At 39.4% G+C, this 26605-nt stretch overlaps 1 protein-coding gene across 6 annotated transcripts in view; it reads left to right on the top strand.

Annotated features, from left to right (window-relative positions):
- Positions 1-26605, top strand: part of dock10 (dedicator of cytokinesis 10) — a 59382-nt gene that overhangs the window by 20686 nt on the left and 12091 nt on the right. For 3 of the 6 annotated variants that reach the window (XM_072392456.1, XM_072392458.1, XM_072392453.1), the window contains exons 2-35: positions 6710-6829; positions 8408-8497; positions 11202-11284; positions 12863-12935; positions 13210-13347; positions 13678-13812; positions 14144-14330; positions 15189-15274; positions 15704-15787; positions 15943-16101; positions 16352-16600; positions 16703-16825; positions 17259-17341; positions 17449-17571; positions 17655-17734; positions 17816-18003; positions 18150-18215; positions 18328-18420; positions 18549-18672; positions 18776-18897; positions 19037-19120; positions 20251-20343; positions 20546-20664; positions 20881-20950; positions 22201-22314; positions 22482-22553; positions 22642-22788; positions 23070-23153; positions 23269-23365; positions 23522-23554; positions 23743-23921; positions 24502-24618; positions 25366-25483; positions 25589-25710. In XM_072392456.1, the coding sequence (XP_072248557.1) occupies positions 6710-6829; positions 8408-8497; positions 11202-11284; positions 12863-12935; positions 13210-13347; positions 13678-13812; positions 14144-14330; positions 15189-15274; positions 15704-15787; positions 15943-16101; positions 16352-16600; positions 16703-16825; positions 17259-17341; positions 17449-17571; positions 17655-17734; positions 17816-18003; positions 18150-18215; positions 18328-18420; positions 18549-18672; positions 18776-18897; positions 19037-19120; positions 20251-20343; positions 20546-20664; positions 20881-20950; positions 22201-22314; positions 22482-22553; positions 22642-22788; positions 23070-23153; positions 23269-23365; positions 23522-23554; positions 23743-23921; positions 24502-24618; positions 25366-25483; positions 25589-25710 (3855 nt within the window). Of the gene's footprint in view, positions 1-4251; positions 4454-6709; positions 6830-8407; positions 8498-11201; positions 11285-12862; positions 12936-13209; positions 13348-13677; positions 13813-14143; positions 14331-15188; positions 15275-15703; positions 15788-15942; positions 16102-16351; positions 16601-16702; positions 16826-17258; positions 17342-17448; positions 17572-17654; positions 17735-17815; positions 18004-18149; positions 18216-18327; positions 18421-18548; positions 18673-18775; positions 18898-19036; positions 19121-20250; positions 20344-20545; positions 20665-20880; positions 20951-22200; positions 22315-22481; positions 22554-22641; positions 22789-23069; positions 23154-23268; positions 23366-23521; positions 23555-23742; positions 23922-24501; positions 24619-25365; positions 25484-25588; positions 25711-26605 lie in introns of those variants that run through there. The other 3 variants (XM_072392457.1, XM_072392454.1, XM_072392455.1) reach the window with 3 other exon arrangements.

Genomic DNA, 26605 nt, shown 5'->3' with positions numbered 1-26605 from the left:
TTACCTTTAAACCCTGTCTCTCATGGTGCTCGTTTGTTGGTCTCTGTGGTGAACAAAATGCAAGATTCACTGCAAAATCATGCCAGCCTGCAGATTCTTTTGCTTTGGGAACATCAGCTATTCAGGCCAGGTAGCACTCAAAACTAGTGCACCTACTCTGCAGTTTTCTGGTCTTTTAAAAGTAAAGTATTTCCTTATCACAGTAGGAGATTAATCTTTTTTTTCTTTGTATGTGTGAGTGTTCATTTTGTATTTGATGCCAGAAAACATGTCTCAGAAAGTTGGCCCAGAAGCAGGTAGCCTGGTCTCACTTTCTTCTTTTGATTTCATTCTGTAAAAACACAAAGAAACTGAGGAGTACATTTGCAACATTTGTGAAAATCTGGAACTCTCTGTTCATAACATGCTATTTTTTTTTCAACGGATGGCAACTTACCTACAGAGAGGCCAGTTTAGCAGCCCCATTCTTTCTCTTCAGAGTCATTATTTTGTAACATGTGCAGTGTTTTGCTGAAATATGCAAGACCTTTCCTGAAGGTCATCATCTGGACGATAGCCCATTTCTTTGCAACTTTTATGTATCAAGCAAAAACATTGCTGTCTGTGCATCTTTCCACGGAGCTGTCTCTCCTCTTGATAGTGGCAGACGTACAGAGGATAAAAAGGGGCTGAAGCACACATCAGTCTCCGCTGCCATATACAAAATTGGACACCAATACCATCACTGATGCGTGCTTCTTAGAGTGAAAGCAGTGTTCCTTGTGGTTCTGCAAAATGTCTAACGCACTGCTGATCTAACCATAAAACAAATGTTCACTGGACCACTGACTCAATCAAACTCACAATCCACTGTCTCTAACAAAGCAGCAAGCACTTTGTAGTTTTTTTTTGTTATCGTCATGTTTGTTTTTTAATTATAGGATTGACTTGTCTTAAAAGTATGAATCCCTATTAATCCCACATTGTCCCTACCAGAGCCTGTTTTGCTCTAATGATGTAAAGCAGATGGCTTCTGTCTGTGCTTGTCTCTGTCGTGTCAGCCGCTGTCTCTGTCCCCTTCTATCTCCCTCTTTTTACTCCCGATCAATCTTTTAGATTCTTCTTTCACTCTCCCTTATTTTTTTGTCACATTTTTCTCACATCTTTGCCTTAACAGGATGATCAGCTCTTAAATCTGTGCTTGAGCTTGTGTCCACAGACGTTTCTCCTGGTCTCTCTCTTTCTTAACTGTCCACTCCGTCTTAATTATTCCTTAACTTCTATTTATTTTTCTTCTGCTTAAGTTCAAACAGACTCTTGCTCACAGTTAAGCTGGAGGACAGGCATGCTGAGCCATGTGAACCAGTAGTGTCTGTTTGTGCTCTCCCTACAGCTGTAGTTTACCAACATGAACACCCACGCTTCCTCACCCCTACTGAGCATGATGAGGGAGGAAGGCTGAACGAGAGATGTTAAAGGGGATGTTTAACAGGGTGAGAACAAGGGAGTGGGGTAGAGACAGACAGAGAATCAAAACGGAAATAAATGAAGGCTGATGAGGATGAGATGGGGACGCTATAGAGAAGGGAAAGAGAGGGATGAAGCCAGCTGAGGCAGCTGGATCAGTGGAAGGTTGGAGTGAAGGAAAGAGTGAAAGAAGAGCTTAATGCTGCACACATGAAATAGACTTCAAGGAGTGTGTTGCTAAGAGCGTAGTTATTATTCAGTGTTTCAGGTACAAAGCATCAAAGACTTATTAAAAAAATGTAATTAAGAAAACAAAGAGTAGACTTAGGTGTTCTGTGCTTTTGAATGTTCAGGGCCACGTTGTTGGTTCATTATTTAATGAACATCAGCTACAGACATGTGAGCAATTTCAGGAGATGTGCATAAACTAAAGTGTTTCACGAACATGAATGAGTTTTTAATTAATATCTATGACTGCTGTTATTCAATGCACTGAATGATGTCACTTTTCAAGCAAGTTGAAAATAAGTTTTGATGTCTTTGTTTTGACAACTTATACCACCCAAAGAAAATGTTGCTACATTGCTATAAAAACCATCTGAAAGTGTACTAACTCTCTTGTCATGTCCTTTGACATGGCATGACCAAATTGTACTACTGTAATGGAGGTCAAGAACAAAATGTATCATGAAGTTAGAAATGTGACAACCAATGTAAGAATGCCGCCGCACGCATAACAGTTTACAGTATGGCTATACATTATGTTGGTTAAGGTATCGTCAAGTCTCCACACTTAACAGCATCAGCCAGAAACATTTGTCAGGACCTGTCTATTTTCTAGACAGCTGTCATGTCTTCTTAAGCTTTCACTTCATAAAAGTCATAAAACACATGATATCTTAAAGGGGAAGGTTTTTTTTTTTTGTTTTTTTTTTTAAAACCTGGACCTTATTTCTGGCATAAAATATGTTGATCAGGGGGCTTATAGAGGGCTTTTTACACACTCGTCTACTGGGATGATGTCATCAACGCCCACCGCCACAGCACAGCTCATTCACTCCGGTAAGGACATCCATCCTACTCAAAGTTGTCGTCCACATCGTCAAAATCTGATAAATATCCTGCCATGTTGCACAGAACTATCATTAGCAAACTCTGTGTGAAGTTAGCCGACTGTCACAGAGCACGGAGTAAATAAGCTGTGCTGCAGCAGCGTGCGTCGATGACGTCATCCCAGTAGACGGGTGTGTAGAAAGCCCTCTATAAGCCCCCCCCAATAGTGGCCAATAACAACAACACAGCAGCTATTAGCTAACAGTGCAATAGTACGCATTCATGTATTCATTCGTCTTAAAATATTGGTGAAATAAAGACAAATAATGTCTTATTTAGAGGCTGTATTGTCTATGCCCCTGTTCTCTCCCATTATATGGATATACACGGATCTCGAGTAATCTAAATATCTTCCGAAGGACGTCGACTTTCACCAAACTGTTATTGGTGAGTAGATACATATTTAATGCCAGGAATAAGGTCGAGGTTAAAAAAAAAACTAGCTTCCCCTTTAACAAGACTCAGCTCAGCGCACAGTCATTGCATTTGTGACTATTGCCTGTTATACACAGGTTAATGTAAATTCTCCCACTTTATGTTGCTTGACTGCGACTGGTTTGAGTCTGCCATTTTAATTACTGTCAAATGTTTAGAAGATTTTCATTGCTCTTATGTTAATTAAAGCCTCATTCCTCATAGGTAGCTTTTGTTTATGTTTGCCTGTAGATGCTTATGCTATGCCCCTAATGTGTCCCATTGATGGTGCAGGAAAATCACCTTTTACAAAGTTAATATTTTGAAACTGTTCCTCCAACCGTAGTCCATATATCTAAAGTTTTATTAGTTTATTTAAGCATTGTGTGAATAAAAATAGCCAAGATCAGCGAGAATGAGTTGACTCCTGTGAAGTATTAAGACCGGGCCAATATTCATGTCATGTGATTAAAAAGTTGTGAGAGGAAAACAAAAAACAATAAAGTAGAACTGTGGGGAGTAAAGTGAAAATGCAACAGAACCTGATCTATATCCCGCACGATTTGTTCTCCCATTACTGCTGTAACAAGCTTCTTTGTGTCCAGCAAAAGAGCAAAACCATACACTGTGGTTAAAATTTTTTACAAAAGTTTGTATCATCAAAAGTTGTTTCCTCTTGCATAGAGCTCTGTTCTGCTATGAGGTTTAATCTGGGGAAGTGGCTGTCAGTGGGTAAGCAGACAAATATAACTGTCTGGTTCTGTTGATATATCAACTGTTTTAAGTTGTGTCTCAATTTGAAAATACTTTTCATCCGCTGTATGTTCTAAAGTAAAATTTCATACGAGTTTTACGTATACACTGACTTGCAAACACTGTCATGTCAAGAGATTTACTCTAACTTCAGAACAGGAAGTTAGGAAGGTCTCTATGCTCCTTTTAATCTGTATATTTCAGCAAACACCTTGCTGATGTTAACCTAAATATGAACTAAAGAAGATAAGTAAATTAATAGAATAAATACAACTATTCTGCATTATTTTTTTGGTATTTTTCTTAAAGTGGAGGATACAAAGTTAAAGCTGCTACCTCAGATTGAATCATCTCAAAACAGCATCAAAAACTTGGTGAAACTGGAGAAGCTGGTTGGTTGATTTCTTGCTCACAGGGGATTTTCTTGCTGTCTGTGTGCGTATATGAGTTATGTGTGTGTGTATGTGTGTGTGTTGGACAATCCCACATCAACTTCCTCTACATCCACGTGTGCCGACACAAACTCAAACTGATCGTCAGTTCTGCTTCTGAAAGAGCACATGCCCTCAATGCGTGTTTTGTATAGTTCTCATTTACTTCAGCAATTTTTTTGGGGGGTAAAACTGTAACCTTAATTCAGCTGGCAATGAGCTTCAGGAGCAAAATCACCTTCAGGAGGAAAATAAAGAGCAAACGAGTTCGATCGGATTTCAACCGACTGAGTATTGTATGTATTTATATGTTTCCTTGAGTTTATTGTGTCACGCCTCACTCTCACATAGTGTTTAATGAGTGTGATGTTCTGATAGCCTGTGAGAGATTAGTGTGATTTATACACTGTACATTTATCGGACTCTTGACTAACTTTCTGTGTCCTTGGTACCGTGTTTGTAATAATTGTTGTGTACTTCATTTCCTCTTCTTTAAAATATATATTTGTTACTGTTTGTTTAGCCTGATTATGACAGAAAGAGTCTGATAAAAGAGTAGTTTGCATTTAAAATATCTACTAATGCTGCAAGTCTTGTGGATCTAATTCAACTTTACAAAGAGTAAAATACAGCATGGGATCTCATTAGGGGGAAGCCAGACTTTTCCCTTCAACGTTTACTCTGATGTCACAGGGGTTTGAGAAGAGTTCCGTTCTCAAGACTGAAATCTCAAGCTTCATGCGCTCACCTGCTTGTTGCTATGCTCTTATCTGATCTAATGACATGTTTTGTTCTCAAATGTTTTCTGATTACATCAATTTTGAACAATGTCGTTGTTTGTTTCCTTTAGTCCTCTTTTTAGTCTACTTTCTTCGATTTCTTAATTTTGTATGCGTTTTTATTTGCCTAACCAAATTATACTTCCTAGAGGATAATCAGCCCTCATATTTGCTGGAATATAATTGATGCAAAGATGCATTGTTTCAGCAAGTTTTATAACTGAATAGAAACGACGAACGAAAACCGTGAAGAACAGCTGTTGATGTTGACTAGCTGTACACTGCATTGATGGAGACTAAAGTGTGCTGACTTTTAGTGTTAAACAAGAGGGATTCAGTTTTAGACGGCTTTGGTAAGAGCAGTGCACAGAGAGAGAGAGAGAGAGAGATTATTGAAGGGCATGGTCACCTTTTGTAGAGAACTGTAATGTTCCCTGTGCTTTCTTTTGCTTTTGAGCCAAGAGACCTGTTTAAACTGTTGATCTTGCTGTGGCATGTTTAAGCCTGGCCTGCACTCTAAGTGTCAACCAAGCTAGAGATCATAACTTCCTCTGTGTTTCTGACCACAACCTGCTCCACCCCTCACTTTGCTGTTGCTGCTGTCTCACATGAATGACAGAAGTAATTGACTCTATTGTGACACTCACCACATGTCCAAGGTAGATTTTGGTCGTCACTTTTTGTGAAACTAGAGAAAGTTAGCCTACAGTGACTAATGTTGTCTGATGTACAATTTCATTTCAGAAGTTCTTGGTGGGTTGTTTATTTTATATAGATCTATTTTTTTTTTTAAACTCAGTTGCTAAGCATAAGCGTGTCAAAGGTATATTTCAGCTGAAGCATTACTTCCTTTATAACTTATTTAGGTCCAAATGATCTCATGGCAAAACATAGGAAGTCATGATTGTGACAATTTTTAACTTTTGCAGAATGTTGAGATTATGAGTGGGTCATGTGAACTTTGCTGTGACTAATTCCCTCTTTAATAACTCTAACTGTGTAGAATTCTAAACTAACTAAAACTAAAAATGTTTTTTTTAACAAATGAGATATTGCGATATTTAATCATTTTGTATCACTGTAGCTACGAAGGAAGAATCTGAGGGTTGGCAGTTTAAGTCTTGGTTTCACCAAACCACATGTCAAACTGTCCTTGTACAAAACGCTGAACCCCACGTTGCCTCTGATGCACCCATTGGTGTGTACATGTGTGTGACAGAGAAAAAGCACAACATAGCCCGTGAAGCTATATTGATGAATGTGTGTGTGAATGACTGAATGAGGCTTGTACTGTAAAAATGTTTTGAGTGGTCAATTAGACTAGAAAAGCACTATACAAATACAGTCCATTTATCAATACACTGAATGGTATTGTACTGCATCATAAGGCATTGCACTAGAGGATTGCTTGGGTATTGGAATTAAGGCGCAAATTTTAGAGGGGTTTTAATGTTGCTGCTGAGAGGAGTGGACAGTCCAAGAAATATAATGCAGGTTATCTTTTTTGTTGTACACATGCTCATTTTAACTATCATGTGAATAGTAATGGCTAGAAATGAAGAAAACAGCAGAATCAAGAAAACGGTCTCTCACAGGGCTTTTCATTGCTTCATATTGTAGTGTATCGGGTCCTATTATACTGTATTGTATCACATCACATTGTACTGCATCTTGTTGGATTGCATCTTATTTTATTCTATTGTACTACTGTACTGATGTGAGACACACAGCCACGGGTGAATATTGATCAAGTCTCTGTGTTTCCATTCGCAGCAGGAGAAGCCGAAGGTGATTGATCCTCTCGATTATGAGGCTGTCATCTCTGAGCTGGGGGATGAGTTGAAGGAGGATCCTCTCAGAGAACTGCTCCTGTTCCCTGACAATGATTTTACAGTAAGTGTTTTTGTTGTGATCTTTCTCTGATCAGGAGGAAAACATTCTTGGTTAAATAATATATATATAGATATACATATCTATATATATATAGTAATTCTACTTTTATATTGTGTTTAAAAGACACCAAGATTAGGAATTTATTTCAGTCTTGAGCTTTTGTTGGATTATATCAATGTGATCTATTTTCTTTTCATTGGCAAAAACTTCTTTAGGCATTTAATCTGTCAACACATGTACATATTTCTTTCTCCAACAGTCACAAATGCAGCTGTAGTCTATTTTAGACAATTGTATCAATGATTATTTGAGCTGGAACCTGGGCAAGAATTCAAGTTTCCTTTGACTAGAAGAAGCTACAAAGTATTTAGACTTTTTTATTTGTTTACAGAAATGACAGCAAAGTCTCAGCTGTGAATTTGACATTATATACTGTTTAAAAGGAAGTATGTGCCAAGATTTTACTCTGTCACAGAACCCCATGATTTATTCACACTAATTGTATACTTTTCATTACTGTCAGTTGCTTATTCTCTCTTGGTTCCTTTCGCTGTTTATTCATTACCTGCATTACTGTGCTAATGCTTTGCTACAGATACACATCCATTGCACAGTAAATGGCCTAATTGGCTGCTTGTGGTAACAGGATTAATTTGCTTATGGACCTCAGAGATGAAGCTTAATTTTATGACCCCACTGGTTCACAGCTATGTTTGGCTGCTAAGCAATCTCCTCAGCTTTTAGTTTTTATGTCTACAGTTTCCATCCTTGTAAGCGACTGTGGCTTGCCAAGCTATTGCTAATGAGCAAAAGGCATTTACTTGATCTGCTTCCTTACCATCTCTTTGGTGAACTCAGAGCTGTGGCCAGCTGATTGCAAAACATCTAAATCAAAGTGCCTCTTTATGCTTACTTGTTTCTATTCCCTTTCTGCATGGAGGTGCAGGGAGGTATACCTCAGCATTGCATTCTGAATATGGATATGCATCCTAAAGATTGAATTGATTTTTTTTTGTTTCATGGATCGTAAATATACTCTTTTGTAATTAAAGCTGCATGATTCATAGGTCAAATGATTAGTTCTCCAGTTTATGCTGAGAAAAGGAAACTGAAAATAATTATTGAATTAATATTCTGAATATTTATGCATATTTATGTGATTTCATTTTATTTATTTATTTTTTTTCTAGCCGTGCATGGCAAATATCAGTGGTATTTGTTGTCCTTTATTTAAAGGGGATAGATAACATTTGTGTTGGCTTAACTGCCAAACACTGACCACAGTACATCTTTAATGCTCATTCATGTGTTGGAAGAATGCCAGTCTTCTTAAAGAAAGAAAGATTTTACGTTTCCTCTTGTGTAAGTCTCAATATATCAATCAAAACTAAATTTACTCTATGAATCACACTTTGTTTTTGTACTCATCAAACCCTTAAAAGGTTTAGAAGAAATGTCCGTGGCCACCATAATATCACCATTTTAAAGTCTTGAGGTTATCTTGAGTGTTTTTGGGCAGACATGGCCTTATTTGAAAAAGAGGTTAACCAATCCTCCCTTACCCCTTTGTCCTTTCAGGTATCCACGGTGCCTCAGGAGAAACGAACTCTCAAGTCAACTGTTCCAGAGGGAGCAGAACTACAGGCTGAATGTCTGCTGGTCAGACAGGTAATACAAGAATGATTTCTCTAAAGGATATTACAAAGTGCTTTACAAGAAGGCATAAGGTGCGTTACAGTCCAGGGGAATGTTCACAGTTACGCAATAATGAAATGATAAAAGTATTAGACATTCCCAAAGGCTCTCTCAAAGAGGAATATTTTAAGTTGGGATTTGAAGGTAGCTACAGCCTTTGTGTGCCTGATTTCTCTGAGCAAAGTGTTCTATAAGATGGGAGCTCAAATGTAAAAGGCCCAATTTCCCTTTATCAAAAACTGATATCTGGGAAGAATTGGCATGAGTGAATCTGAAAAATCAGGACGGATCATACCAGGTTAGTAAGTCTGAGACGCAATTCAGGGCAAAGCTGTTCAAGGCTGAAGGTGAGCAGTAAGATTTTTAAATGATTATAAAACCTGATAGGTAAAGGAAAGAGGGCTCCGTAATGGTGTGGAGATTAGCACTGTCGCCTCACAGCAAGAAGGCTCCCAAAGCCTGGTCTCTGCTGGGGCCTTTCTGTTTGGAGTTTGCATGGTTTCCCCATGCAAGAATGAGTTCTCTCTGGTTGTTCTGGCTTCCTCCCACAGTCCAAAAACATGCATGTTAGGCTGACTGGCAATTCTAAATTGACCCTAACAGTGAGCGTGTGTGGTTGTTTGCCTCTGTGTATCGAAAATGAATGAGGGAAAACAAGAATAGACAAAATATATCTATCTATATTTATCTATCATTTTGTAAGTCGGCACTTAAAAGAAATTACCAGATGTTTTAGATTGTCTTAAGCTGGGAAAAAACAAACAAACTGAACAACATGTTGTGATTGATGATATTTTTTGCAATAATTGTCTAGATGAGAACCAACAGGACTGAAAAACTTACTGGGTTTTATCAGCTTGTACTGCTTAGTGTTAACAGTGTAAAAATGGTAATTTGCATTATGGTCATGAATAAGCTAGCCAACCATCCATCCATTTTCTATACCGACAGTCCGTTAATCGGGTAGCGGGTGGGCTGGAGCCTATCCCAGCAATCATCGGGTGACAAACTACCATGCACACTCACTCCTACGGACAATTTGGAGTCACCAATTAACCTGACATGCATACACAGGGAGAACATGCAAACTCCACACAGAAAGGCCCCAGGCAGGGATCGAACCTGGAACCCTCTTGCTGTGAGGTGACGGTGCTAACCACCACACCACCGCGCAGCCCGCTAGCCAACCAGTAGCATGTAAATGGGGAACAGAAAGGGGCCAGTACTGAGCTCCGTGGTACCCCAAGTTCTTCAGAGTGACTGTTAAGGTTTGAGAGATATGAACGTTATAAGCTAAGATCTGTCATTTTTAATTCCAACCAAAGACTCATAATGATGCAATAGGATGTTGTGATTGGCACAAACAAAACTTGAGCAGTCTCCTCTCATCTGCACTCGGCAGTATGTCTGATGGGTACGATATCTAGAATGCACCAGGAGGTCTTATGGGAGACTATTCACTAATTCTGAGAGAAAAGGCTGTTTTATCACGGGGAATGCAATTTTCTGCAAGAATCAGACTGGATTTGAGTTCTGATATTTCCCCCTTTATTCATAAAACAAGTCTGGAATTTTTGTCAGGCAGTTCAGATTCTTGAAAAGGTTAAAGGGATTAGTTTTTGACAGTATTTATTGCTTTAAATGAGTATCCTAAGATTGTGGTTGTTACTGATGATCAGTTGTGAGAAGTAAGCTGACGTTGCGTGCTAAACTGCTTTCTGATCAGTTAGCCTTACATTTAGACTTGAGTGGGATCCTTGATCCAGGGGAGTTATTTCCTTTTTTTTAATTAGGGATTATGATGTTGAAATAAAGGAAATTGGGCGTTGAGAAAATGAGCGCATCTCTTTGTGCATACAGTAAAAATAGACTGCCGAAGAGTAGGTAAGATGTGTGTATGATTCTTTGGGTGTTTCTGATACACATGCATCCTCTTGCGTACTTGACTTTGGTAAAAACCATTGTGGTTTCAAATGGAAAAAGGTTTCGGTTGGTGGTAGTTTGTCAGTTCAGGGTGTTCTTAATATATGACTTGCTGTTAGCAGAAGTGTGATTATACCGTACCTTCAAAATGAATCGGATGTGAGTGTGTATCTTGGTTTATTTTTAATTGACCAGCCACAATCAGCAGGTTCCGGTTGAGAAGCTTTATCTGCACATTTGGAAACCCCACCAGAAAGTCACAGCTCACTGGCGATGACTTAATGTTTCTGACTTTTTCTGTATTTATGTGAAGGTGCTCTTTTGTCTATAGATGCATCTGATAGCATGTTGGGTTTATTTACAATTTGTGACATTGTTACCAGATGCTCAACATCTTTCCGTATGAACTGACTAAAGATAATTGTGACACTGCCATCAACAAGCAGACAGGATATGAAAGTAACCTGCAGTCTCTGTGACTTCCACTGTACTGCACATACCCTGTGTGAGAACTATTTTAACCAGACACATAGTCTCTGGAGATGTAAAGATATCTTTATTTTCAGATTCCACGCAGACAGAATTTTACTTCAGTTTTTTTTTTTTTATCTTTAAAATAATAATGTTGAAGCTCAGTCTGTACCATAGAGTCACTCTAGCTGTCTGGACATACTTAAAACTACTCCAGGTCCACATTTCCCAGAGAAGGCATCGTTTTTAAAAGTCGATGATAAATCTTCAATCTTTTGTCCAGGCCTGCAAATATTACAACTCTGAGCTAAATGTGGTCCAGTTCAAGTATGATGACTATGCTGGAGACTACCGCCTGCTGCCCAGGTAATAACCTCTGTTTTAACTTTTGTATTATATTCCTATAGGGCTTGGCTTGTTTAGGAAGCTGAAATGGAACACTTGTTAAGAATCTGAAAAGTCTTGTTTTGGTTCAGAATAAAAAAAAACTTGGTATCATCAAAGCCGAATTACTAACCAGACAAAGTGAACAAAGGAATGTTGTAACAAGGAACATTGGTTTGGATTGCAAATGGCATTCACAGACACAAACCACTGTTTTGAACAGTTTAGAAAACCTAGACTTGTGAAATTAAACATTGTATGGCAGTGACTTAGTGATGTGGCTCCCAGGCCAGTCAAAAAACTAACTGGTTACTGGATGGTTGAACCAACTCCAAACTAGGACTAGCAAAGGAGTAATGGAAAATCTGAAAATATGCACATGTATATTCAATCTATTTTAATATTGAAAACACAGCTAATCATCTCGATTGAAGAATAATGTTTGGTGTATGGCTCCCTGAAGAAATTTTTTGTGAAATGTTTGTCTTTACTTTGCTGGTTACAAACTCTTCTTAAAGTCCTAAAGAGCACTGTTCTATATAAGAAAGATGTGCATCCAGATTTGTTTGACATCCTGACCTAACTAATGTATTTTTTTGTTAAACAGCACTGTATTACACTTACAGTGGAAGAATTTCCCCTTTCACTCAACATAAGCCACCACCTTGCTCTTGCTAATGACCTTTCAGTGCTCACTCTATTCACTTTTTGGATGCCAGTCATCCAGTCAAACATTCATTTAATCTGTCAGTCACTGGTTTCTTTAGTTTAGTTATTCCCTGTGAGACTGTCCTAGAGCTGCCCCGCAGCCACAGGAATGTCCCTCCTCTGTCCCATGGGTTGCCAATGTATCCTTTTAGTCAGTTCTCATGACCTCTGAAATGACATCAAGGATTAACTATAGAGTAAAACTCAAACACAAGTTAGAGCAGAACACTGCAAAGTATTATTCCATAAAGGTCGTATGTCCTGTCATTTTAAATGTCGGAAACGCATGTATCATTCTGTTTGTTTACCATGCTTGTAAACTAGCTGTTTGCTTCCAGATTTATTGAACAGGCTGAAAAGCAGCCAGTTGTTACTGCTGTGATTTGAATGTTGCGTCCTTCATTTGTGCTGGCTAGTAGTAGCATTCCTGGGTCGGTGTCCAGCCCGCAATCGCCACAGTTTTTTATAAACATGGTCCAACAAGAGATTTTGTCCGACAGCTTTTATGGCTGTTGGACTTTTAGCGGAGGGCGGCTCCAGAGTTATCCTCTACACACTGCAGCCTCTCTGTCTGCACCTCACAGCACACACACAAAGACATTTCACCCCAAAGCTCAGACACAAAGACGAGTCAGCCTGTGAAATCAGTGGAGCAGCACTGAGCAAAGACTACCTATTGTTGACTCCCGACAGAGGGCAATGGAGCAGAGTCAGCTACCCACAGAAGTTTGATTTACTCAAATGGAGTAGATTAATTGAATTCAAGGAATATTTTTTTTTGTTTGTTTTGTTTCATAATCAGAGATCCATCATGTCTTAACATCTTCTCTGTCTTTCCCCATTCCTTTAAAGAAAACTGTACAAAGCAGAGAAGCTACCATCCCATTCTTTTGAGATTGACTATGAAGACGTGGACAAAGATGAGGTCAGTAATGACCATCTTCTTTCAAGTGCTGTTTAGAGTAAAAGTTTTGCAAACTGCTTTATTCTGGACATCATGTTTTGATATTCTTATTGCACCCTTAAAATGTAGATTATTGTTTGTAAGATCAGACAGTTCATCACACGTCAGTGGGACATGGTTAATCAGCACGGCCAGTCAAGAGTCTAGAAAGTCTCCTTCTGTATTGATCTGTTCCTTTGTAGCAGAGAGATTAATGGAGAGCTAATTCATTTAACTAATCGTGTTTGTTGTACAGGATACCACTTCTCTTTCCTCGTCCAAGGGGGGAGGGGGTGGAGGTGGTGGAGGAGGAGGAGGGATCGGTGTGTTTCGTTCAGGCTGGCTGTACAAAGGGAACTTCAACAGCACCGTTAACAACAGTATCACTGTTCGGGTGAGGAAACGTCTCACATCGGCCCTCCTTCATGCTCATCCTTAGGTCTTCCTCTGTTTTCACCCTAACATGTTAAAAGCTTTGATAAACTCTGTTCAAAGTTGAATTCTGTCTGCAGTTCATAACAAGTTTAAACAAGAATTAGCAATGATTTTTCAGCAGAAATGCCAGTATACCACTGCCAGCATTACCATGTATAATTCAAAGTTCACACAAGTTCATTGTGTTTTCATTGTTTTTTTTATTTTATTTTACTCAATAGGCCATATTATCAGTTAGCTGTTGCTTAAAGCTAAGTTTTGTATCTAAAACATATTTCTCTGTGCGCAGTCATTCAAGAGGAGATATTTCCAGCTCACTCAGCTCACGGATAACTCCTACATCATGAACTTCTACAAAGATGAAAAAATCTCTAAGGAACCTAAAGGTTGCATCTTTCTTGACTCATGCACAGGTGTAGTACAGGTGGGTCGCAATAGATTCATTGAAGAAAGCAACACAATACTTGATGCACAAAATATATACTGTACACAGTGCTCTTTATGCAGCTGTAAATGACAAAAACGCAAATGGTAAAGTAATAACGAAAGACAGCTGACTTACAAACTTTCAAAACTGCTACACATGATCGCACCATAAAAGGCAGCGGAAGTGTTGCGGCCGAGCGTGATCTGGGCAGAATAACCAAGCTTCAGTGTTTGGATATATAAAAGTAAAGCCTGTAACAATGTCTAAAAAATGAATCGTATTGTGGCTGTGTTGTCACGTTATCCCGTCCATCTCTTCTTCCCTAAAGAATAACCGTCTGAGAAAACACGCCTTTGAACTGAAGATGAACGAAGTTACGTATTTCGTGCTGGCCGCAGAGAGCGAGCAGGACATGGAAGAGTGGATAAGCACGTTGACCCGCATCTTACAGATCACTCCCCACGAAGCGCCTGCTCCCGACCGCAAGAGTCAGGACCTCACCGAACATCGACAGGGTGAGATAGGTCATGTACACGAAGATTGCTTTCAATGGATGTTGGGGAAGAGAGCTGTTGGATAGGGAAAAGGAGGTGGAAGCATGAATGGTAACTTAGTGGCTTTTAAAAAGAGATGAAGAGAAAACTTTTGCTTGACATGATTCATGTGGATAAATCATGGTGCCCTCAGGGAAAAGATGATTTTATGGTCAGTGTCAGCAAAACCTTTTCTCTCTGTCTGACTTACTTTAACTTAGTAATATTTGTTATCTTGCCATGGCATTAATGGGAAATTTCTGCTGGGTTTAGGCTGAGTGTATAACATCACTTTCAGGAAATGAGCCCTGACAGTGACTCCACCTTGGTTTAATACATCAGGGGTAGTTATTGAGGGATGTTGTGTGCCAGCTCTGTTAGAGGCTGGGCATTGGTCCACAGTCTGTAACCTAACAAAACATGCTGATGGAGCACTGAAACCAGTGAAAAGTGAAGGAATGATGTAATAGCCTCAGCCGTCATGGCTCTGCGGTCTGTTAGCATGCCTCTAAATCAGGCTGAGGGTGTGTGGTGACCTACCATTAATGAGCCATTATGTTCAGCATGGCTTTTGGGAAGAGGAGCTCCAGGCAATATGAAGGGTACATTTCTGCAGAAGTCTGCCACAGATGGAGTCATATTTTATTCTCAATTCAATATATGTCTGTTGGATGTAGTTAATGAGTATTTACTTTACTGCTGAACCTCCTTTAGAAACTGCTATATTTACTTTAATATAAAATGAATTGCCTGGGTACATTTTCCCATCCAGTCAATAGTGGCAGTCGTCACTTATAAACAAACTCTTAGGAGCGCTGATTGTGTTTGTTTTCTCTGCAGATGTGTTTGACCTTTCGCTGAGTGACTGCTGTTTGCAGGAAAATGAAGAAAGTACAGAAAATGGCATCAATCCAGAGCTGGCAAAGGTTGGTTACAGTGCTTTAGTAGTGAGTAGTTTTTTTTTGAGTAGCACTCGCATGAGGCATCGTTTCATTCAAATATTGTGGGCTTCCACCAATCAACAGCTGACACATAACAGTACTTCAACAAAAGAACAGAAATAAGTCTGGCACTTTGTGTAGACACGGGTTAAATAATCTTGGTTTCAAGAAATCCAAAAGACTTCAAAAGCTTTGTTAAAATTTTATGAGGAAGGAAGGAAGTTGTCTTTTTTTGTGAAACACAAAGAACAAAGTCAGAATTTTCTGTGTTTACAAGAAAACTTCACAGGTCTCTCTTCAGTCCAACTCAGTACAACACGCTATAAATATAAAAATCAAACACCATTCTAAAATACCAATCTAAGTGCTCTGTGACAGTCTTTTCCTGTTTTCCTGCCATCTGTTCTGTCACAGTATATCTCAGAGACAGACGAGGGAATTCGTTCTGCCAGAAGAGAAGAGCGGTTGAATCTGTTCTCTCTTGATCCTGACGCTCCCGTAAGGCTTCTTTTACAGTGAATCCTAAAACTTCAGATTTTGTCTTCATGCGTTGTTGCACTTTATACAGAACATTGAACGTACTATAATTCCCCTTTGCATTAAAAGAAAAAGGGAAGAATGGCTCATTTTAAACTGTGTTTCTCCAACCGCAGGTCCTGAGGAGCCCTCGGTCTGAACATTCATCAGCTGAAAACACATCAGTGCGTCCGTTTGAGGAGAAGCTTGGCAGAAGATTTATGATAACTTGCAAATCCCTCAACCTCATGCTGCAGGGCTGTATCAACGAGAGTGAAACTGAACCAGTCACCAATGTGAGCAGAACAACTGTACAGCTTTGACACTGTCATGTAGTTATTCTATCACGCTTATTGCTAATGTTTGTATTTATCTGTCTCTGTGAACTGAGTGGATATTTTTATATTCAATTCTGAAGATGATTTCTGTGATATCCCTTCTGGTTACTTACATCATAAGCACATAAGTGAAGAGAAATAATGTTATGTTCTTAAAGCAGTTCCCGTAAATGTGCAGATATTGACTGGATTGAATCTGCTCCACTAGATTGAACCCTTCTTTGTGTCGCTGGCTTTGATGGATGTACGAGAGGGGAGAAAGGTTTCTGCAGACTTCCACGTAGACCTCAACCACGAAACAGTGCGTCAGATGCTTGGAAGCTATAACAACAATACAGGGACTCCAGGTATGGGCATTGGAGCTCAGGAGAATGGCCTATGCTCTCCTGCTGAGAGGAAGCCAGGTGATTGTCACCTCAGCCTGGACCTGGAACACTGGCTTTGCTTTCCCAAACAGGTACAGGGATGTTCCTCCTACAGTATGCTCACTTTCCAGCCCTGTTTCTGAATTTTCCCTGAACAGTTACTCTAACTTGCCCCTCCATTATTGTCAATGCAGGCCATTTTTTCAGTAACCAATCCCCATACCGATATTGTCATGGTGGCAAGAGTGGAAAAGGTGCTGATGGGAAATATTGCTTGCGGCACTGAACCTTATATCAAGAATACTGACTCCAGCAAGGTCAGAAAGTTTTTTTTTTCATTCTCACTACTGTGACTTTGTTGCTTTGATGTTAAAATCAAAATGTGAATGTAAAATGTGGCCCATGAAACACGCTGTTAAGGCATTTATTGTAAGGAAAAAATAACTTAATTTAGTAAAACTGTTTGTACTGATGTGTTTTTACTGATGGTTTTCCTGTAAAGTCAGGATTTATTTTCATCTCTGTATGCCAGGATAGCTCTGGCAGTGCTCCACGTGGTCCATGTTAAAATGGCTAAATTAATCAGCAGACATTCAACCTGCTGTTAAACAACCCCTGATTTAGTTTGTCACGCTGTGACGGTCAGCAAGAATTTAGGTCTGATCACATCTCTTTGTGTTCAAGAATGTCAGCTGTGGTGTCTTGTTAACATTTCCCTCTGTCAACACTTCTTCGCTTCCATCTTAACAGACTGTTCAGAAGATTTTAAAATCCAACAAGCAGTTTTGTAGCAAACTGGGAAAGTACCATATGCCGTTTGCCTGGTCTGTCAGGTCAGTTCCAGTTTTTCTTAAGACTAATTTAGAAATGTCTATACCCTGTACTCTGATTTTGTTTTGTCCCAACACTGGTAGTTTATTCCTCTTTCATACTATTATAGGTCAGTGTTTAAGGACAACCACGGGGCGCTGGACAGAGAGTCTCGATTCTCACCTCTTTTCAAACAGGAGAGTAACAAGATTTCCACCGATGATCTCATAAAGTTGGTGACTGAGTTCAGGAGGTAAAATGGCCTGCACCAGAAAGGATGGCAAAGATAAGAAACACATTCTGTACAATATTTTATACCAAATTTTGCCTTTGCAGGGCTGAGAAGACCAGCAAGCTACAGACTGTGCCAGGGACACTCGACATCGCAATGGACTATGTTCCAATGGAGCATCCTAGTATGTCTTTTAGTAAGCCAAACTATCTCCTCTTCCTGCCTCCTTCCTTTTTCTGCTCTGACATGAAACTTTCTCTTTCAGACTGCGTGACATCCTCATATGTTCCAGTGAAGCCCTTTGAGGACCTTAGCAAACACCAGCCTACGGTGGAGGTGGAGGAGTTTGTCCAAGACACCACCAAGTTCACCCAGCCACACCGTGTCTACAGAAATCACATCTATGTGTACCCTAAACACCTCAAGTATGACAGTCAGAAAAGCTTTGCGAAGGTGGGTAACACGTTTGTGTGTGTCAGCTGTGAAATTACTTCCTTTTTTTTTACGTTCTTCATTCTTTTATTGAACAGTTTTTATATATTCGTATTTTTTTCTTTTGTTTTCACTCATTAATGTTACAATGGCCCTCTTGTTCACAGGCTCGTAACATTGCCGTATATGTGGAGTTCCGCAGCTCAGACGAAGAAGTTGCCAAACCCCTAAAGGTGGGCCATTATATTTTTTCAAAATGCCCAGAGGACATATTATAGCTTTTATGGGACTCACTTTCTGTCCAGTTGAGCTCTCAATATAATTACATTTTCTGCTTTTTTTTAGTGTATCTACGGTAAGCCTGGAGGACCAGTCTTCACCACAGCAGCCTGTTCCACAGTCCTCCATCACTCTCAGAACCCTGACTTCTACGATGAGGTGAGGAAAAGAAAAGGAATTTAAGGAGTTATTACATTGAAATAAGAAGGATCTTGAACTGGCTAATGTTTTCTCATGATTTGCTAGATAAGACACAGTGCTGCATAATAATGTTTTTGTGTCCTCAGGTGAAGATTGAGCTTCCCACCCAGCTTCATGAAAAGCACCATCTGCTTTTCTCTTTTTACCACGTCACCTGCGACATCAATGCTAAGACAAATTCAAAAAGGAAAGAGACACTTGAGACTCCAGGTGAGGCGGTGGTAGATTTTGAGCCTGATTATGAGGCACTTGGTTTTTCCCACTGTTAAGTATTCCTTTGACTTTTTTTAAACATTTATAATGTTTTTTGCAGTGGGGTATTCTTGGCTACCTCTTCTCAAAGAAGGTCGTGTGTCATCTCAGGAGTTCAACATCCCTGTCTCCTGCAACCTGCCCCCGGGATACTTAGCCATCAAGGAAGCCAGCAACACCAAGGTGAGAGAGAGGAAGAAAATGGAAGTGAAAAAGGATTAGGAAATTTAAATTATAGCTGTGAGGTAAAAACTTTAATGTGCTGCATTGCAGCACATAGCGAGTGGGTTTTTCTAGTGTTCACACTCAGGCTGTTTTACAGAATGGAGCAGATGTAAAATGGGTCGATGGCGGAAAAGCGATCTTCAAAGTGTCCTCTAATGTCGTCTCAACAGTGTACACTCAGGTAAGACTATAATGTTTGTTTCTAGTTGACTCTTGGTGTTTTTTTGTTTGGTGATGTATTTCCAGCATGCCTGTCTTTTGACCAGTAAACTCTGGGAGAAAGTACAGCCCCACATATTTCTGGAAAATTCTGGACACTTTAAGTCATATCGAAAATGGGTGAACAGCTGGCTTTCTAATTGCTGTTTCAGCCACCAGTGTACATTATTGTAAAGTGAGCCAGATGATAGCACACTCAGTCAAGATCTCATTTTTGTCTTGATATCGCCCCCACATTCTCCTGCAGAATTAGAATGAATGGCGCCTGCTTGAGTGTAACAGTAAAATGGGCCTAAAATGATCATTAGGCAACACTAAGCAAATTACCCAGAGTGCTTCTCCATGCAAAGCAACGCAGTGTGAGTCCAAGATGCACATTTTGCATTAGTGGAAAGTGTAGAGACCTATTTCTGGTGTGGTGTTGCACATAGACAAAAAAAAAAAAGTAAATAGACTGTTTATGTTTAGTTTTCTGCTTAAATTGGATTACCAGAGTATTTTCTTTACTAACAAGTTAAACATGGAAAAGAAAATGATCAATATAATAAACTCATTTTAGTTACATCTTATAATGCAATAAGCATATGTCACAGAAAATGTGTGAATGATGACCCCAAATGACAGATGATCATTTTATTTCATAAAAAGAAACTTTTGACCAACAATGCTAGAAAGCCTTTTTTGTGGCCCGGTGCCAGTAGGATACTAACACATCTGGAAACAGAAGTGCTAACATCACACACCACAGCAACACTAAGCAGCTTTTTAAAGAGTCATCATTACATATGCCTTTTTTTATCATCAGTACAAGGAATCTGAATAGATATCATGTATAAGCCAGAGTAGCACAATTATTTAAGACACCAACCTTACATTTTGTTATTTTCTGTTTTCGTTTTCAAAGTTGTACAATCAATTACAGGGGCTTAAGATAGGGTTAATACTGAACTGCTAAATGACTGCTTGTATGGTAATATGTTCAAATTTGACCATTAACTCTCTAAAAAAGTCAAACCAAAAAATGAGCAAGTTCACTAAGTAATAGTACAGCTGCTGGCTGCTGATTTTTATGAATTCCTCTGTCTGTGCCAGGACCCCCACCTGAACCGATTCTTCCAGCAGTGCCAGAAGAGAGAGCTGGACCTCTCTCAGCCTCCTACCTCCAACTTCCTCAACTGCCTGAAGGTCAGAGAAAAGTGTTTGAATTTACTTAATAATCCCAAAATGGTACTGAAACTGAAACCTTAGCAACCAAAGCTTCATGTCTAATTAGAGTAACACCATGTCAGACCTTTTTCAGCCTCTTTCTGCATTTTTTGGTTTTCACGCTTTTCACTTTCAATCTTCTCCTCCTCTTCTTCCGACCCTTTTTTCCCACTTTCTCTAGGGTCTTCTCAGCATGGAGAGAATCCCAGTGATTGTACGGTTTCTGCCAGTGCTTTTCAACCAGCTGTTCAAGGTCCTAACTCAGAATGATGACGAAGAGGTGACTACTGCCACCACCAGGTAGGCAGTGGTACTGCAAGTATCCCTAACCTAAATTAGTCTTCCTGATGATGTGATAAAGCATGCAGCAAGAAAAGCACAGGATTTAATAGTCAGTGTTTTTCGTCCTCCTTTTAAATGGAACATGATTTATGATTAAAAAATCCTCTTGTGAGCCATAATTTATTCATAAAAGCTGTAACAGATTAAACCACATTTGTTGTTGTCATCCTGCAGAGTGTTGGTACACATTGTTGGCAAATGCCATGAAGAAAATCTGGATCACTACCTGCACTCCTATATCAAGGTACACTGGCAGAATAAAGTGTGTTGAGGAAGATCACACAATGATTGACAAAACTGTTGTTTCAAAGTGGAGCGGAAATCCTGCACAGGCAATTGAATATGTGGAAGGGGGGAAAAAGCAGCAGAAGGGAGCTTTTTGTGTTTGTATATTTGCTTATGCGTGTTTGGCCAGGGCCACGTGCCCAGAACACTGTGCAAACACACAAACACACATCGAAAAGGAGAGAGAAAAAGAAGAGGGCGAAGAAAGGTTGATTGAGAGGGAGGCAAAGTAGGACATTTGAGCGGCTTAATCAGAAACACAAGGCATGTTTATTTAGGGAGGCAAATCAGTGAGAGAATTAGTGACAAGAGGAGGAGAAGCCACAAGATTAGTTTCATATTGACCACAAAGCAGGAAACTGCAGAGTCTGGAGAGGCAACAGCAGACAGGAGCGGTGGGAGGGAAGAGGAGTAAGAGGAGAGGACCAGTAAAGCTAATGAAACCAAGGTCGCCATAGTAACAGATTGGCATGATGTTCTGTACTAGTGGTAACCAGTTTGTGAGTCTAAGCATTTTGAGTCTGTATAAACATTCTAGTTTGAATTGAGTTGTATGAAGGAACTTTATTCACAATCATGTTGAAGCTCTTTGTTTTCTTTGTTGTAACTTGTTAAATTTTTACGCTTTTTCTTTCTTTTATTACATTTTCTAAAAGTCCATTCACCTAAAAAGTCATCAAAATACCCTGTTTTATATAATGATGTTGCATATGACTTTTTTGATGATGGTCAGCTTCCTTTAGATATCAGACATTACATGCTTTTAAAGGAAATGCACTACAAAAGACAAACTGACAACAAAAGCAACGTTGCTTAAGCAGACAATAATTATGATATATGTTACATGTTTTCTGTTTAAAAACACCCTTTTTATATATAAAAACGCAATGGCTCATTTTTTATACTGTAAAATAACATTTAGATTTAGTGAAATATGTTTGTTTTCTAACAGGAAACACAAAAAACATCTTAGCTATGAATTGGTTTTGAATAGGACATTAATCACTTTTAATTTTCCATTAATTTATCATTTCATACGGCAGGTATTGAATCAATTGATTTAAAAAACTTTTTTTTTAGATATTCTTATCCATTATCTACGACGCACGGACAACAATGCCATACATGTTGCAGACAATTCCTCTGTCATTTTCAGTCAGACTGAAATAAATTGCTACTTCTTATTATTTCTTTTCTCTATGTTTGTAGTATGTGTTCAAGTCGGAGCCCTGTGGCTTCAGGACAGTCCATGAAGAGCTGGCTAAGGGGATGACCTTTGACCTGAAGAGTAATGAGCAGGTAGCAGTCAGAAATGTCCTCAAGGTTAGTCTACCAACTCATCAGATTATTGATTGTAAAATGGGAAATTATTATATATTCAAAGTTAACTATTTGTTAGCTGATAGTGTCTCAAAGGCTTGAATAAAGATTGTGGATGATTCTCAGTCCCAACTAAATGTTGGGCATGTTTTTGCCTCTCCTGCTTTCAGTTCTCCTGGTTCTTCTTTGAGCTTATCGTCAAGTCTATGGCTCAGCATTTGGTTGACTCTGACAAGGTAAAGGTAAGGTGTCACACTTTGCTTTGCAACCCCTCCTCACCCCCACTCATTCCTGGGGCATGGTAAATGACTGTTTTACACTCCCCTATAGCTTCTGAGGCCGCAGCGTTTCCCCTCATCCTATCTGAGCCGCGTGGAGACCTTGGTGGAGACTGTGTCTGAACATATCTTTTGGAAGTACAAAGAACTGGGTGAAGAGACACGCAGTGCCAACTTAGCTGTGGCAGCTTTTGTCAAGGTGAGAGATGTATCTTAAGGATTTGTATCATGGATCTGCATTATAATGTTAAATTAAGCAGTGTAGGGACCATATTGAGCTCATGCGAAGGAAAACATGCAGCACTGCGTTTTTAACTTTACGGCATTTTGCTTTTAGAGGGATCAAAACAAAATGTATAAACCGTTTACAGATAACAACTGTTAACCATTGATAACTCTATCTGTGTTAAGTAGCATATCTCTCACTCTTATCTTATTTGGAGTTGGATCTCTAATTCAACTATCTCTGGCTCTTTGCAGCGCTGCTTTACGCTGATGGACAGGGGCTTTACATTCAAACTGATAAGCAACTACATCAACATGATCACTGCTACTGACAGCAAGGTAACAGTATAAAGGAAAAGTGGATGTTAAAAGTAGAGCAATCGTGTGATGTTTGCGACGAAACAATGACATGCATGCTTGACAATGGAATAATGTTTTTTTGTGTGACTGATAGGTCCTTTGTGAGCTGAAATTTGAGTTCCTGAGAGAGGTGTGTAACCACGAGCACTACATTCCTCTCAGCCTGCCCTTACCTTCTGCTCGCATCACAGGTAAGGGCCCAAGTCACACCCTGTAGCCCAGTGCCACCAGTGTTCATGTGTTAACTACCATTCATCGATTAGCTCACACTCATCCTTTTATTAACTCTCTGTCAATCTCTCCACCTCCTTCTGCCATTATTTTCTCATTTTATTTGTCCGTGTCAGATCATGCATCCCCAGAGCCACAAAGCACTCATGGTAAATATGTTCACCCATTCTTTTGTACGGCTGTATGTGCTACAGAGTGTGTGCACATTATTTGTTCACTGTGACCAGATTTCTGTTTAAAAATGGATATGAACTCTGTGATGGAAAGCAAATATTGGCAAGAGCTTTATCTAAATTGTGTGCAGCTCTGTTAATTTACATTTGCCGTCTCACCTTAGTGTCAGTGCCTGAATACAACCTGACTGGAGAGTTCTGCAGGAAACACTTCCTGACAGGCCTGTTGCTACGGGAACTGGGACTGGCTCTCCAGGATGAACAGGACCTGAGACATTTAGCCTTGGCCACCCTGAAGACTCTGATGGCCAAACACTCGCTGGATGCACGATATGCCACCAAGGTAGACATGTTTATCTGAGAGAAAACTAAAAGGCATGAAAATGACTCATGTGCACACAGCAGAGGTTTTTCCACTGTGACTCATACATACAAACACATACACACTGACATGTGATTTTTCTTAGCAGCTGCAAACAGCGTTGTGGACATCTTAATGAATGCTGGGAAGTATCTAGATCAGATCAAGCTAGTAATCTGCCCTCTGTTAGATACTGCCAAGCACAACACAATGGCAGGACTGTAGTCAAGGCCCAGACTGGGCCTGAGTCAAAACCAAATGTGTCATTGGGAATAAAAAATGGAAAATGGTAACACAGAGGAGTTTTTCTGAAAGCCCACAGTGTTTTTTTTTATATTAGTACAAGTCAGGAATGTTCAATAGCTGTTCCGTAGCGATCCAATACTACTACTATTACTTAAGCAGTTGTGGACTACGCTTATGATGAGAGAATACCTGAGAGAAACAACGTGTAAACTTTTTATTTTGTAAGCTAACAGATGAGTTTATTTCCAAGAAAGTGAATCTACAGAAATCTCTCATCAGCTTTATGTGATATCTGTCAAACTTGATGCTTTTTCAGGAGAAGCAGGCAAGAATTGCATCTCTCTACCTGCCTCTGTATGGCTTGATCCTTGACAACATGCCTCGATTCTTCCTCAGGGACCTCTTCCCCATCTACTTTACATCTAGTGACCAGGTAAGAGTCAAGAAGGAAGATAAAATGGCTGATTTTCTGTGTACTGTGTGATTGGTGTATATATGATGGGATTATTGGAGCAAAACGACTAATAACCTATTACTGTGGAAGTTCTATTACTCTACAGGTGTGTAACTGAATTCACATAATGGTGTGCAGATTTGTCCTTAACTTCACATTATTTGAAGACGGTGTTTCACGCATGCATAAATGTGCATATTTACGGCAGCAGCAGTAGCAAATCTGTTAATACACTTGTGACTTTTTTCCAAAAATTTCATTCAGTTGCTTGCTTTGTCTGAAGGTTAGGAAGTCTTTTGATTCAACTCACCTCCTAATTTGTAGCATTTTTAACCGCATTCCTGAACAGAAAGTTCCAGCTTTCATTTTTGATTGTTACATGTATTTTACCTGGTGAACTGCACCGCAGTTTGACATCAAGATTTGAGATTCTGCTAAACTCAACTTGACAATAATTTATGTTGGCCGAACAATGCAAACCTTAACAACACTATGCACTGTACATCTGTTAGGATTTTTTCTGTGCTAATTTACCTGCTGGATAATTTTTTTCAAAGCAAGGGGCCTCTCATCTGTACCATAATGCCATGGTGAACATTTTTGTGTGGCATCGTAGCTGTTTTCAATAAAACTTTATGAATAATTAAACTGGTAGACTTTGAAATAAAATACTCTGAACAAAAAACATTTCCTCTCCTACTCTTTTCTCCCCTGCACTCCTCACAGGGCTCTCGAGATGACGTCAGCGTGGGAGGGGTAATGGCAGGAGGAGTGATTCCTGTTACTCGCCATGGCAACTCTGTGGATGCCTCCTTTTCCAAAGAAGTGCTCAACTCCATTACAGGTAGCACTGTGTGATATATGTGTGTCTATTTTGTGAGGCAATATACTGTACAAAGGTGTGAAATCAGGACAATGACGCCGACGCCCTTCCCCCCCTCTGCAACAGTTTTCTCATCCTTGGCGGTTGCTACGGGTAACCAGGCGGACTCTCGTGGTTCTCTGATCAGTGTGGACTCCAACCCTAGCAACAGTGACAGGAACAGTGAGAAGATGGATGGATGTGAGAAGGTGAAAAAGGGAAAAAGATGACATAGGCACCATATTCTGTCCGATGACACACCCCACACAATGTATGGCAGAGGGCCAGCGAGCACATCTGTCGATGGAGCTTAAATCTTTTATATATGCTCTGCTTCTTTGTCATCATAATCTGTTTATCTTAGAAAAATCAATACTATTTATTGGTTTATGAAAAAGGAATATGCAGAAACAAGACTGCTGATGGTGGACAAAAGGACTGAACATGCTGCTTAACTGTGCTTAACTGTGTTTTCACTTAATCCATAGCAATGTTCAATTCTAGCTGGGAACTTTTAGCATTTTATACATTTTTAATGATACCATATAATAAAACTAGAACATTGCCTAAAAAAATCAATGTCATCAGTACCTCTAGCAACCTACCACCACCACTACTTGACAGCTTTAAAAACTTTTAAATTACCTACATTTCTCATATTTCATGCAAAGAATTACCTGTCTGGCCATATTTCCTGGAAATGTTGTTTTCCAACATTAAAACTTATGAGCATAAAAGATATTTCCAAACATTCCTTTATTACTATGGAATAAAATTTTGGCTGGAAAATTCTGAAACTTCCATTCGCTTAACGTTATTTTGCTGCCAGACAAAGTTGACTGAAGATGGAAACTTAGTTTAACAAGTTTACAATTTCTTTATGAAATAAGGCTGCAATTGCTGGTCTAAAGTTGTAAACCTTTATCTAGAAATGTTGCAATCAGCTTATACTGTTAAAAAAAAAAATGGAGCATCTTAAGTGTAACTTTAGTTCAAGGTTGATGAAATCGTCAACATTCCCATGAACAAATACTGAAGGCATGACATCAGTGTCCACAATGATACCCACAGCCCTGAAAATTTATCTTTCACTGCTTTTCTGTC

The sequence above is a fragment of the Leuresthes tenuis genome, unplaced genomic scaffold (assembly GCF_036924035.1).
Source record: "Leuresthes tenuis unplaced genomic scaffold, fLeuTen1.0.hap1 SCAF_9, whole genome shotgun sequence".
Taxonomy (NCBI): Eukaryota; Metazoa; Chordata; class Actinopteri; order Atheriniformes; family Atherinopsidae; genus Leuresthes; species Leuresthes tenuis.
Note: the sequence above shows the minus strand (reverse complement) of the source record. Positions and strands in the feature narration are given on the sequence as shown.